Consider the following 11,986-nt stretch of genomic DNA (forward strand, 5'->3'; position numbering starts at 1 on the left):
GTCTTTGCGACAAGGTAACAGTAAAGGTATTGATGATATAACTTCACATGAGAATGATGCATTCCTAATTAACTTAAATACATCATGTATTGAGTTACCTGTTGATTTGAGCACGTCACCTATTTTAAAGAATCATGTTACTATCATGAATGCATCATGTGATCAAACAACTGAAATACCAACAATTTTGAGTGCACCCATTGAATTAACTATTGATGCAAAAGAATCAATGTTTAATCATTTTGATATGACCTCTAATCTTGGTGATGATTCTGTGTCCAATGACTTACTGCATGTTTGCTTATTTAAGCATGTTGTAGCATGTAAATTTGATGCAAGTAAGGTTTATTCACCAATGTTGGGATGGTTTAATGATGAATATTGTTAATGTTTTGATAAGAATAAGAGCTTCACTTATATGTGCAAACTGAGTTGTAATATTTTCATACCTTCTACTTATGATAATATTTTGGCTTTATATTTTATGAGCTATGAAAGTTACTCATGTATACATGTGTCATATGTGCAAAAATCAAGGGAAGTAAAATTGGATGACATATACATATACAACATGTATACCTTGTCTCTTTTGTTAACCACATTTCAGATTAAGCAACGTCGAGGACGGCTTTGTTTTCAAAAGGGGGAGGATGATGAGGACATGAATACCTTGGATACGACCAAAAATATTTCATACATGCATATTTGTCAGGTGATTTCTAGTGCAAACTATTCAATAATCTATTTATGTTATCCAGAAGAAAAATACTTCACACACTTTTGTATTTTGTCTAATTGCACGTGTATGGGACATTTGTACAATTCACATATGAAGATAAGGGAGAAAGAGATGTTTACTTGCTGTTCAAAAAGTTCTCTCACGTCACTTTTGGGCCAAGAGAAGATAGAGTCCAAGTCTCTCACGTTCTGGATTCAGATTCGGACTGCACAGACATACCTGACTCAAAACGCCAACAACTTTTTCATACGGACTCCGAACTGGGTGATACTTTTTTTGTTGGAATCAAGAATTTGTGCTCTTTCCAGCCCATTTGGATTCACCTTCAAATTCGTCCGGGGTGTTGAGATATCGACGAAACAATCTGACGCTGCAGCAGAATCCGAGTCAAACAATAAGTCCAAAGGTGTTGCATCACCTCCACTTGGGCCCATAAGCCTTGTACGACCTAGGGTTGGTTTTAGGCTGCCTTGGGACATTCTCCCACCTCCTTGGCCGCCACCCCTTGCTCCTATATAAATAGATCCATCTAGTAGATTTTTCCTTGGGATGTTTAGTTAAAAGTTAGCCATTGCAACTTCGTGTAGTTTGTTTGTGTCCAACAACCAGACCAAGACCGCTTACGGATCCCCACCTTTATCAATACTTCATATATACTCGCAATATTCAGATTGCTTTTATCATATTCTTGCTTGTTCTTCGATTGCTTGCAGGAATAGACCTTTGTGGTCAGGTTGATTGTGCTCCGGCGTGGTCAATAACCTCTCGGAGTTGGTTTAGCGATTGCTAAGGCGCAACGTCGTGCACGTTTGTAGTCGGATCATCAAAGTTATCTTCACCAAATCGATAGTTATCATCTCATCGAAAGATCGGGACACCTCCTCCTCTATGGGAGGCTTTTTCAAGTAAGTACAACACCCAAGCAGCGGTCCACCCACATATGAAATTATTAAAGTAGCGAATGCGAATCAAACAAACATGATGAAAGTGACTAAACGAAATTCCCATGTGTCCTCAAGAACGTTTTACTTGCTATAAGAGAAAGTTCCGTCATGTCCTTTTCTACCAAAAGGATTGGGCTACCTTACTTCACCTTTGTTACATTACTACTATTTGCTTGTTACAAATTGCCTTGCTATCAAACTATCTGTTACCGACAATTTCAGTGCCTGCAGATAATACCTTGCTGGAAACCGTCTGTCATTTCCTTCTGCTCCTCGTTGGGCTCGACACTCTTACTTATTGAAAGGACTATGGTTGATCCCCTATACTTGTGGGTCATCAGGAGTCCGAGGACCTGGGGTGTCTAGAAGGTTTATGTCCTCTTCAGGGACCCGGTCCCTAGGTACATGTGGGTTCCAACAGAGGCACATTAAGGTCTAGGGTTTTACCCTTTATGAATTTTTTCGTGTTGGGTTGCTTCATAGGAGTGGTAGCATGATCCCCAACATCCTCGAATACCTCCACCCCTCTTAATAGTGTGGTTGTCCTCTGATTCAAATAAAATAAAATAAATCTTTGAGTCTTCAGAAAACTGGTACATTTTTTCCTTTTTGAATTAGGGGGTCAACCATGTCCATAGACAACTCATGAGAGGCCAATGTCCTGACATAAACTTGATAAACGACATTAGACCTCACAAACCCCATTGTCATCAACACAAAAATACTATTGAAGGAATAACACACTTTCAAGTTAAAAATTCAAAAATGTTTTAATTCATGAATCACAAATATGATTTATAATCCATCTTCAAGTATATTTGTCTCGACAAGAGCTTCGATACCATATCCCATATGGATACGTTTTGACAATAAAATTCACCTTAAAGTTCTCATCCCATGATATATGAAGTTGGCAGTGTATTGGTACCAAAATTGTTCAACAACCTGACAACCATATTAGTTTCTAGCAAGTTAGAGTAACCTAGCAAGTACCAACGAAAAAAAAGTAGTTGAAGCAAGCTCACACGTGGTCTTTTTTTTGAAGATATCCCTATGTAAAATCCAGCAATAAAAGCAGACCGTCAATCAGGATAATAGTTTGAGAGATAAAAATTTAAAAAAATTAAACTTAAAGAGTAATGTCATGCCTATGGGTAATTGTTGCATGCATGCAACCATGCGGCACCGCTCCCTAGTCCACTCCTTTTTTAAACCTTGTTTACGCTTGAACTGCCAACCAACCGTGCATTTTTTTCCTACAGGTTCTTGAAGCCATTAGTCATTAGGCATGCAGATCTCTAGAAAAAGTCCACTAGACGAGATCTCCTCACTTCTTCGATAATGAGTGCTCCTAGTTGATACAACTGCCCATCCGTTCTACTACGTGTGATTCACTCGGTCCAGTGCCTGCATCTTCTAAGCCATCGTCTTCTTCCTGCGTGCTAACCCCATGGCTAGGGTTCTAGCGTTTCTCTCGCTCTTGTGCCTTGTGGCCTCTGCGCTGGTTTGCGTCGGCGAAGCGAGGAAGATGGTTGGGGTGTACATGCTCAAGAAAGGGGATTTCTCCGTGAAGGTCACCAACTGGGGCGCCACTATCATGTCGATCATCGTCCCCGACAACAAAGGTATGATGAGCGGATGATGTTCCTCCCTTTCAATATAATATAAAATCAGACATTATTCTTTTGTTGGTACCCAGAAATCATGCAACCTCTTAGGATGATACATGTTGGGTTTTTTCAATGGTTAAGTGATATCAAAGGTTGATGTCCATGAATATATCCATAGATGAACAAAAGAAACCATTTCCATGCGCAAATTCGATGAGTATTCATGCCAATTGTGTTTTATCGCCGTAAGAAGTTATAGCATTGTAACTTAAAAATAAGCAAAATATTTTTTTACTAGGACATAGGGGAGTTAGATTTCAAAAATATATATTTCCCACTCATATACATATACATATATATATATATATATATATATATATATATATATATATATATATATAATGTTTTAGGCACTAACACGATCTCTAATGTGCATTTTTATCATTAATTTCATAGGCTCGTGTTAGGAGAAAAATTTCATGTGCCCATTATTAGTAAAACTTAACAAAGTTTGAATATGCATATTAGAAAGTCATCTACTTACAAAAGGAAGGGTTGTGTGATAAATATTTGACGGCCCACATAACAGAAAGGTTTTAATTCCCTCTGTAAATACTAGTAATTGTATTCCATGCCAACCCATAAATAATCGGATTACCAACGCTGAGTTTTGCCCCATACACAAATTAAAACACCGCACCTATACAGATGTGGGTTTGGGTATCCAAACTCCCGAGTATTCCTCAAAAGAAAAAAAAACACTCGAGTAAAATTGTCATGTTTAATAGCTTCCTTTCTTTTTATTTTTTTTTATTTTTTGCGGGTAGCTTCCTTCATTTGTTGTGAGCTTGTTTTTGTGTGTGAGGCTTGATATACCGAAATGATTTTGTAGGGAATTTAGCTGATGTTGTGCTGGGTAAAGACACCCTCGCTGAATATGTTGTAAGATCTTCGAATTCCATCTTCTCCAACTAATCTACATATGAGCCCAACGTCTTAGGATTATTGTTATCACAATTTCAATCTGTTTCCTCTGAATATTTGCTCTTGCGAACCAGAACGATACGGCCTACTTCGGCCCGCTGAGCGGGCGCGTAGCACAACGAATGGCCAGAGGCCGGTTCGTCCTCGACGGCAAAGTATACCACACGTACATCAACGACGGCAGGAACGCCATCCATGGTATGCATTGTTCGATTCTGTCAAGAGCTACCTGCGATAACATGCGTTACTTCATTTTCTACTGTTATAGGCGGCCACAGGGGATTCAGCAAAGTCATATGGACGGTGAAGGAGTACGTCGCCGGCGGCGACTCCCCGTATATCACGCTGTACTACCGCAGCTTCGACGGGGAGCAAGGTAGGGAAAACGACACGACCCAATTCTTTACCATACAAAAAACTGTCGTGTCGTTGATCAATCATGCTTGCAACCAACATTATGAATCAGGATTCCCCGGAGACCTGGACGTGTACGCGACCTACCAGGTGTCGAGCCCATACGTGCTGAGCATCCGCACGAACGCAACGGCGCTGAACAAAGCGACGCCGGTGAACTTCCTGCAGCACGTGTACTTCAACCTGGGCGGGCAGGGCAGCGGCGACGTGCTGGGCCACACGCTCCAGCTCTCCGCGTCCCGGTACACCCCGATGGACGAGGAGCTCCTCCCGTCGTCGGGCCGCGTCGACCCGGTGGCCGGCACGAACTACGACTTCCGGACGCCGACGCCCATCGGCGCGCGCATCCGGCAGGTCATGGGCGGCAAGGGCGTCCGCGGGTACGACATCAACTACGTGATCGACGGGGCCGGCATGCGGAAGGTGGCGGCGGTCCGGGACGGCGCGTCCGGGCGCGCGCTGCAGCTGTGGGCCAACCAGCCGGCCATGCAGCTCTACACCGGCAACGGGCTGAACAACACCAGGGGGAAGGGCGGCATCGTGTACCGGCAATACGCTGGGTTCTGCCTTGAGACGCAGGCGTACCCGGACGCCGTGAACCACCCCGAGTTCCCGTCGGTGACGGTGAGGCCCGGCCAGGTGTACAAGCACGACATGCTCCTCAAGTTCTCCTTCTAACTTAACTTTGTAGTAGTACGGTTTCCCATCGGGAAAAATAAAATAAAAATTAGGCGTGTATGATGTGTTGGGTTTGGGCCAGGACATCGGGTATCTTCTTTCCAAACGGGCCCAGCTTGTGTAAGCAAAAAGTTGACTCAGAGGATCACGCTACGCTACACTCCGGTGTCGTGTCGGTGCACCGGATGCGACGACCCGCATTGCCATCACAAGTTTGGCAGCGCGCAGGCAGTATGCAAGCAGCCACGAACCGAAAGCGCAAGGAAGCCGTAGTGACGCCACGGCCCCGGCCACGAGGCTCACGCGCGCATCAGGTGACACGGCGACCCGCTACGTGCGTGTACGTTTCCGGAGGGTCAGGTGGCAAAGGCAAAACCCCAACACGCATGACGCGCGACGCTATGTGTACAACATCGGTTTTTTTTTTTTTTTGAAAACGGCTACAACATCGGTTGCGTGCACTGCTCATAACGGAAACGCTTTCCGCTTTTGCGACATATATATGGACATAACGTCGATCGCTTTAACAAATTATGGATCTTTTGTTAATTTCGGTCACCAGTGCACGTTGCTAAGCATGAACTTAAGCAAGAACACGCAAGAGGGTTGTGTGTATTTTGCATTAATTAAGATATAGATATAGGAGATGTCACTGTATTTTAAGTTATGTGCAACGTGAGCGAAATGCTATTGTCATTTCTAGTTCTTTGCTAAAGAGTGTGGCTTGAAGATTGGATTGTTCATATATACAAAGGCTTCCAAACGCGAAATCTTCAACAAATTGTCTATCTTTCTCATGAAATATGCAGGCATTCGATGAATAGACCATGCCAACATCGGAACATGAGAGATGCATACTTTTGCTGTTGACACGCATTCGAACGGACAAAATAAACGCCAGAGCATTAAACGAAACGGATGGTTCATTCGGTGGATCATCACGGAGGAGGAATACAGGTCCCTCTTAGGTTCACATACAAACAAACAAACAAATAAACAAACACGCGATTATTCATAGTTCAACATGGCCAGATGGGCAGGACGCTACTACGACGGGGGCAGTTACTACAACTTCTTGAAGCGGCCGGATTGCTCATGCTCGCTCACTTCCCTGATGGCGGCACGGTAGTCTGGGGCTGCTCCTTCACGTTGGCGGGGGCTGCTGGAGGCGTTGCGGTGGCCGGGGTCTTGTCCTTCTGCTCCAGTCCCAATGGCGGACCGTCAACATTGTAATAGGAACCCTAGAACATATACTTTCCGAACTTAATTTGTGAATGATTTTCACTAAAACTCTAGATAGAGTGGTGCTAAAATAACATGAGAGGAATCAAAGGTAAAACAATCAAAGGAGTGATGCTACTACTACCTCGGTGAAAATCTTGAAAGCCTCTTCAGGGGACTTGGTTTTCAGCACGTACAGAGCTTCCTCCTGCATGCAGTGAAACGAGTCAAACTATGGTAATTGCACCAGGAAATTGAGACCGGGAGTTAATTCATACAGCTGCGGCGGCGGCAGCAAACTATGCTAGTAGTGCTAGTAAGTTGCTCCCCAAATATGTGAGTGGTAAATCATCTGGCTTTTGCATCTACTCCATATATGATGTACTACCTCTCTCTCAGTTTACAGGGCATGCGCGTACCCCTAGGTCGTCAATTTGACCAACCTAATACAAGTCATATATTACAAAAAATATATCAACATAAACTTCGGAGTTTCTACTTTTAAAAGGTATAATTTTTGTGTTATATAGTTTATATTAGGGTGATAAAATTGGCAACCTAGGTATACGCGTAGGACTTGTAAACTGAAACGGAGGTAGTATTCTTAATATTTTTAATTAATGTAACTCTTCTAGTTAGTATTCAATTAATATATTCAGATTGAAGCTTTGAATCTCGGATCTAAATTTCTCAAGATCTTACTCACAACTTCTTGTCGATCTATTTTGCCCATACATGAGGCATACTATGTATTAGTGCTAGACTGGATAACACAAACAATATCTATGAGCATATGAGCAAAATACACAAGATCTAGCAAGGGATCCAATTCTGAATCCATGAAACCAACTGTAATCTGCCTAAATAAAAGTAACCATCATGATTTCCTATGGCTAGAATTGTATGGATCTATGACTACAATCATAACACAAGAATGCAGAGAATTACTATAAAAAGATTCAAACGGAGAAAAGCGCGCGAAACCGTGATTTCAAAAAAGCGCGCGAAAGGCAACACAATTCAAGAACCATATATAAGTGGGTACTGAAATTGAGCATAGATCGTATATACCCTGGCTCGCGCCATTTGCTCGCTGGTGAGGGTCGGGGCCTCTAGAAGGTCATCATCATTCCGGATGTAGAAATCGTCCTCATCGTCGGCGTCGTAGGAGTACTCCTGCCTCTTGATCGAGCCCATCCTCTTCGGATCACTTGGGAAGTTTGGGAGAAGATGGAAAGGGGATAGCTAGGGACTGCGAGCACACAATGCAGGTAGGGTGGAGGGGATGGGGGTCCTTTTGTAGGTGGCCGGAGGCGAGTGAGACGGTGGGGAGGGGATCATACGTGCATAGTGAGAAGTGACACGTATCGGGCCAGATCGGCAGCTCTATCCTCTATTAATTCCAGTTCATTGCAGTTTGTAATCTCCCTGCCGCGTCCGGCCGGACGTCACGCATTAGGGGATGGTTGAATGCCAGGCCGGAGCGCATGCATGATAATTTGGTGAGGCGTAAATGCTAGCTTGCTTTGGAAGTTTGTTTTGACCCGGGTTAAACACAAGCTAATGCGTACGTGGAGATTATTGGAGAGGTTCGGTTATGTGTCGGTGCTGTCACGTATACTACGTACAGCAGTCCAAAATAAGAAGTTGAGATGTGCAGCAGACATGAGCATAAAATAGTGGAGTAGTAGCAACACAGACGCAGTTAATGGGCATCTGAATGATACATTTTCCGGTTAATCATTGTCACAACATACACTTAATCATTTACCAAGGAAAAGAGAACTCCAGAAACAAACCACAGAAAAGAACAGAAGGTGATAACGGAGCAGCGAAGGTTTAGCTGATCTTGCAAGTATCAGTCTTCACACGTTCTGTACACACATTACGTTACCTCGATCGGTATCTCATGTACAGGGGGCAGGCGTTGCATGCATATGCATGCATGCGCGTTTAGACCTTGAACCCGAGGTAGTTGGGCATGCCGGTGAACTTGAGCCATGTCGCCCCGTCGATGAAGGGCCCTGCGGTGAACTGCTCGGCCTCCTTGTTCCCGATGACGCGGAACCCTGGCCAGGTGACCCTCTTGCTGGTGCCGGCGCCGGGGCCGCGGTTGCCGAACTCGGCGTAGTAGAGCGTCTTGAGCCCGAAGTCGCCGTTCCACGGCATGTACCCCTCGGGCTTGATGAAGTCGGCGATCATGCTCTCCATGATGACCAGCCGCGAGAACTCCTTCCACGGCCGGCCCAGGAAGGACGGGATCTTGAAGCGGTCCGCGAACAGCTTCTGGTCCGGCACCAGGCGGCAGTTCTGGATGACCAGCCCGGACTTCATGTTGGGGTCCGTGCGGCCGTGCGCGGTTACCGAGTTCTGCTGGTTGTCCATGGGCCGGCGCGTGATGATGAGGCAGTTCTGGAAGACGGCGGCCGAGTTGCCGAAGATGAAGTCGATGGTGCCGGAGATGACGCAGTTGCGGAAGAACTGGCGCCGGGCGTGCACGTACAGCGTGTCCTGGAACGCGTCGAACCGGCAGTTGAAGAACGCCGAGAGGTCGCCCTGCACCCGCAGCGCCACCGCCTGGTGCTTCTCCGCGCCGGCCGTGTTGTGGAACCCCATGTTCTTGCAGATGAACCCGGCCGCCTCAATGGCTGCAGCATGCAGCAGACAAGATACGTTATTAAATTACTACCTGCATTGCCCTGTGCAACCTAACCTTACTCGTGCTGCACCAAATATATACTCCTACTAGCTAGCTAGGGCTCACAGAAGGTGGCGGTCTTCATGGTGGTGATGCCGTCGGCGAAGCTCTTGCTGCCGGTGACGCGGCTTTGCTTGGGGCCGTCGCCGTACATGAATATGTTCACCTTGTCCTTGGGGACCATGACCATCTCCTCGTAGACCCCAGCCTTGACGTAGATGACGTACCGGCCCGGGTGATCCTTGGGCATGGAGTTCACGGCGTCCTGGATGGTCTTGAATTTGCCGCTGCCGTCCTTGGCCACAATCGCGTTCGGCTGTGGCAAGCCACCGGAGGCCAGTAGCTTCCTTTCTGGAGCCCTCATCCACGCGGGGTACCTGGACTCATCCGCAGACAAGAGGCGGCGGCGGGAGTCGGTCTTGAACACGTCGAGGTCGAGCTTCTTGAAGATGGCGCCGAGGCTGTTGGTGATGGCGAGCGCGTTGCTGCTGAGCTCCGTGGCGTTGCGCAGGATGCCCTGCATGTCCGCCTTGAGCTTCTCGTCGGCGAAGCCATCGGCGCAGGTGTCGATAAAGGTCATCACACCGGTGATCCAGTGCTCGAGGTCGTCGGTGCGGCCAAGGAGCACCTTGATGTCGCCGCCGGCCATCTCGACCATGCCCTTGAGGTCGTCCACGGAATCCTCCAGGAGCTCCTTGCAGTCCTGGCGCGCGCCCTCCGTCAAGGGGTCGCTCGACTTGGCCTCCCCGATACTTTTTGACCGCTCCACCGCCGACTTGATCGACTCCAACGCCGACTTGGCAACGGTGGCGAACACCTCTTTGGGGTTCTCGGTGCCATTGGAGGCCGAGGTGAGGGTCTTCTCGCACGACTCCTTGTACAGCGTGGGGGCGCACAGAGACTTGACCGACTTGCCGGAGGTGGCAAGGTTGGCCTCACCCGGGACATTGAAGTTGTCGCCGGCCTTATTATTACCGGAGCTGGTCACGGTGGCGACTACGCCCACCACGACCGCGACGACAAGGATGGCCCCCAGGCCCCCGAGGAGGAAGTTATTTGCCATTTCGGCCGGCGAGAAAGGTTTCTGAGGGATTGAAGGGAAACCACAATTTATAATGGAAGGATGCATGGCAGTGGCAAGGGAATTATTGATTCGAGCGCTGTTTGCGGCATGTCCTGTCCGCAGGTGGTCGTTAGGTTTTGACGTACAGAAGAGCGGTGTCTATTTGGGGATCGCGTTGGCCCTGGTCAACGGGGTGACATCCTTCGGAGAGTTCTTCCCCGCTGACTGGTCATTGTCTGTCTGCTTTCTAAAATCGGTCACGCTTGTCTCTCAAAAAGAAAATGCGACATGCAGTCGGTTCAAGCAGCCGAAATTTTCTCGGAGTACCTTACTTTATTTTAGAATTCCACAATGAAATACTGAATTTTCTAGCAATTATACTACTCCGATCCGAAATAAAAAAGAACCCTCAAATTATTTTGAGAAATTAAAATAAGCACGCTATTCTAAATCGAAGTAAAGTCAAACTTTCTAGTATATTATATTATATTACGGCTTTATTACATTCATAGAAAGGAGATAAAATGAGAAATCTTTACCATCCAATCTGAGAACTCATCTAGATGAGATATAATTTGGTCTCATTCACTTTGAAAATAAAAACAGATACAACCAACGTCAGCACACACGCATCTTATAACATCACATCAATTGGCTATAAAAAGTGAATGAAAACAAATTATATTTCATCTAGATGAGTTCTAGCAAAACTGATATTTTTTTATTCAAAAAGGCACCTCACTCTAACTGATCCATAAAAAATAGAGGAGTAAACCTTAGGGCATCACTAGAGTCACTAAGCTCCCAAGAATTCACAGCTCCTAGTGAATCGGGGTCTTTGGAGTCGGTTCGTGAGCCCAGTTGTTAATATGTGTTACGCTGCTTATACCTGTATATGGGCCTGCTGTGAGTCGTGGCGGTTGTAATGGGCCTTTTTTGCGTACGTGTCGGTGGTTGCGTGCGTCTCTCGCTTCTCGGTTGTTTTTGTTGGTGACGGTTGTGCGTCGGTTCCTAGAGACGGCGTCGGTGTTCCCTGCGCTAGCGACTGCTGTTTTCTCGGGGAGAGTGAGCTGGTCGTGCCGTCTGGGGCTTCGTCTTCCGCATCGCCCTTGTCCGATTTGCTGGGTAGCCGGAGGGGTTCACTTCGATGTCCAGTTGCAGGGTTTGATCGGCTGTTGGTGTTTCCTGTGATGCATCTTATGGTTTGATTTCCTTCTCTGCTCTTGTTTTTATCTCCTACTTGTATAATAGGGCATTGTTTTTCCTCTGAGGCCCGTCAAGGACATGCATGACCTCCAGCACATCGCACCAAGGGGCCACAATAGGCATCAAAACTTCCTTAAATTGCGAGAGTACTTACGCCATGTATGTCGTCTGCAATTTCTTCATTTTCCATTGCCCACAGCACAGGATTGGTCTAACTCCCCGCTCCCCCCGCTCCGCCGTTGGCCACTCCGGCCACAGCGTCCACAAAAATCGCCAGAACTGCGTCTTCTCGTCATTGTCAACCCCTCCCTGCCGCGCGTAGGCGGCCATCAACATGTCGCTCGCCGATCTCAACTTTGACAAGGGGCATGCTTTTGAAGAAGAGGTATGGAGGAAGTGGGGAGTTCGCGCCAACTCCCAAGCGGATCA

General features: G+C 46.5%; 3 protein-coding genes across 4 annotated transcripts; 1 reads left to right on the plus strand and 2 right to left on the minus strand.

Annotated features, from left to right (window-relative positions):
• Positions 1–2,978: 2,978 nt before the first annotated feature.
• On the plus strand, positions 2,979–5,390 carry LOC119367903 (galactose mutarotase-like). The gene is made up of 5 exons (XM_037633281.1): positions 2,979–3,308; positions 4,186–4,235; positions 4,352–4,475; positions 4,546–4,653; positions 4,744–5,390. The coding sequence occupies exons 1-5, from the start codon at positions 3,134–3,136 to the stop codon at positions 5,367–5,369; spliced, it is 1,083 nt and encodes a 360-aa protein (XP_037489178.1). The 5' UTR covers positions 2,979–3,133; the 3' UTR covers positions 5,370–5,390.
• Positions 5,391–6,253: 863 nt separating this feature from the next.
• LOC119367904 lies at positions 6,254–7,869 on the minus strand. 2 transcript variants are annotated; one of them, XM_037633283.1, is made up of 3 exons: positions 7,662–7,869; positions 6,736–6,798; positions 6,254–6,610 (listed from the first exon to the last, which is right to left on the minus strand). In XM_037633283.1, exons 1-3 carry the CDS (start codon positions 7,785–7,787, stop codon positions 6,473–6,475), a joined length of 327 nt encoding a protein of 108 aa, XP_037489180.1. In that variant the 5' UTR covers positions 7,788–7,869; the 3' UTR covers positions 6,254–6,472. The 2 variants fall into 2 exon arrangements, with proteins under 2 accessions (XP_037489180.1, XP_037489179.1); XM_037633282.1 differs by having other exon boundaries at positions 6,733–6,798.
• Positions 7,870–8,278: 409 nt separating this feature from the next.
• Positions 8,279–10,356, minus strand: LOC119367905 (pectinesterase-like). The gene is made up of 2 exons (XM_037633284.1): positions 9,355–10,356; positions 8,279–9,238 (listed from the first exon to the last, which is right to left on the minus strand). Exons 1-2 carry the CDS (start codon positions 10,349–10,351, stop codon positions 8,544–8,546), a joined length of 1,692 nt encoding a protein of 563 aa, XP_037489181.1. The 5' UTR covers positions 10,352–10,356; the 3' UTR covers positions 8,279–8,543.
• Between the last annotated feature and the right edge of the window lie 1,630 nt (positions 10,357–11,986).

Source organism: Triticum dicoccoides, chromosome 2B (genome assembly GCF_002162155.2).
Source record: "Triticum dicoccoides isolate Atlit2015 ecotype Zavitan chromosome 2B, WEW_v2.0, whole genome shotgun sequence".
NCBI classification, from domain to species: Eukaryota; Viridiplantae; Streptophyta; class Magnoliopsida; order Poales; family Poaceae; genus Triticum; species Triticum dicoccoides.

What these genes read in the sequence shown, in the direction of transcription:
- LOC119367903 (XM_037633281.1), top strand. Translation starts at nt 3,134, where the DNA reads ATGGCTAGGGTTCTAGCGTTTCTCTCGCTCTTGTGCCTTGTGGCCTCT. An exon ending in CGGCAGGAACGCCATCCATG is followed by an intron (nt 4,476 to 4,545) that starts GTATGCATTGTT and finishes CTACTGTTATAG; the next exon opens with GCGGCCACAGGGGATTCAGC. An exon ending in CAGCTTCGACGGGGAGCAAG is followed by an intron (nt 4,654 to 4,743) that starts GTAGGGAAAACG and finishes ATTATGAATCAG; the next exon opens with GATTCCCCGGAGACCTGGAC.
- LOC119367904 (XM_037633282.1), bottom strand. Translation starts at nt 7,787, where the DNA reads ATGGGCTCGATCAAGAGGCAGGAGTACTCCTACGACGCCGACGATGAG. An exon ending in AGCAAATGGCGCGAGCCAGG is followed by an intron (nt 6,799 to 7,661) that starts GTATATACGATC and finishes CACTGCATGCAG; the next exon opens with GAGGAAGCTCTGTACGTGCT. An exon ending in TCAAGATTTTCACCGAGGTA is followed by an intron (nt 6,611 to 6,732) that starts GTAGTAGCATCA and finishes TATATGTTCTAG; the next exon opens with GGTTCCTATTACAATGTTGA.
- LOC119367905 (XM_037633284.1), bottom strand. Translation starts at nt 10,351, where the DNA reads ATGGCAAATAACTTCCTCCTCGGGGGCCTGGGGGCCATCCTTGTCGTC. An exon ending in CATGAAGACCGCCACCTTCT is followed by an intron (nt 9,239 to 9,354) that starts GTGAGCCCTAGC and finishes TGCATGCTGCAG; the next exon opens with CCATTGAGGCGGCCGGGTTC.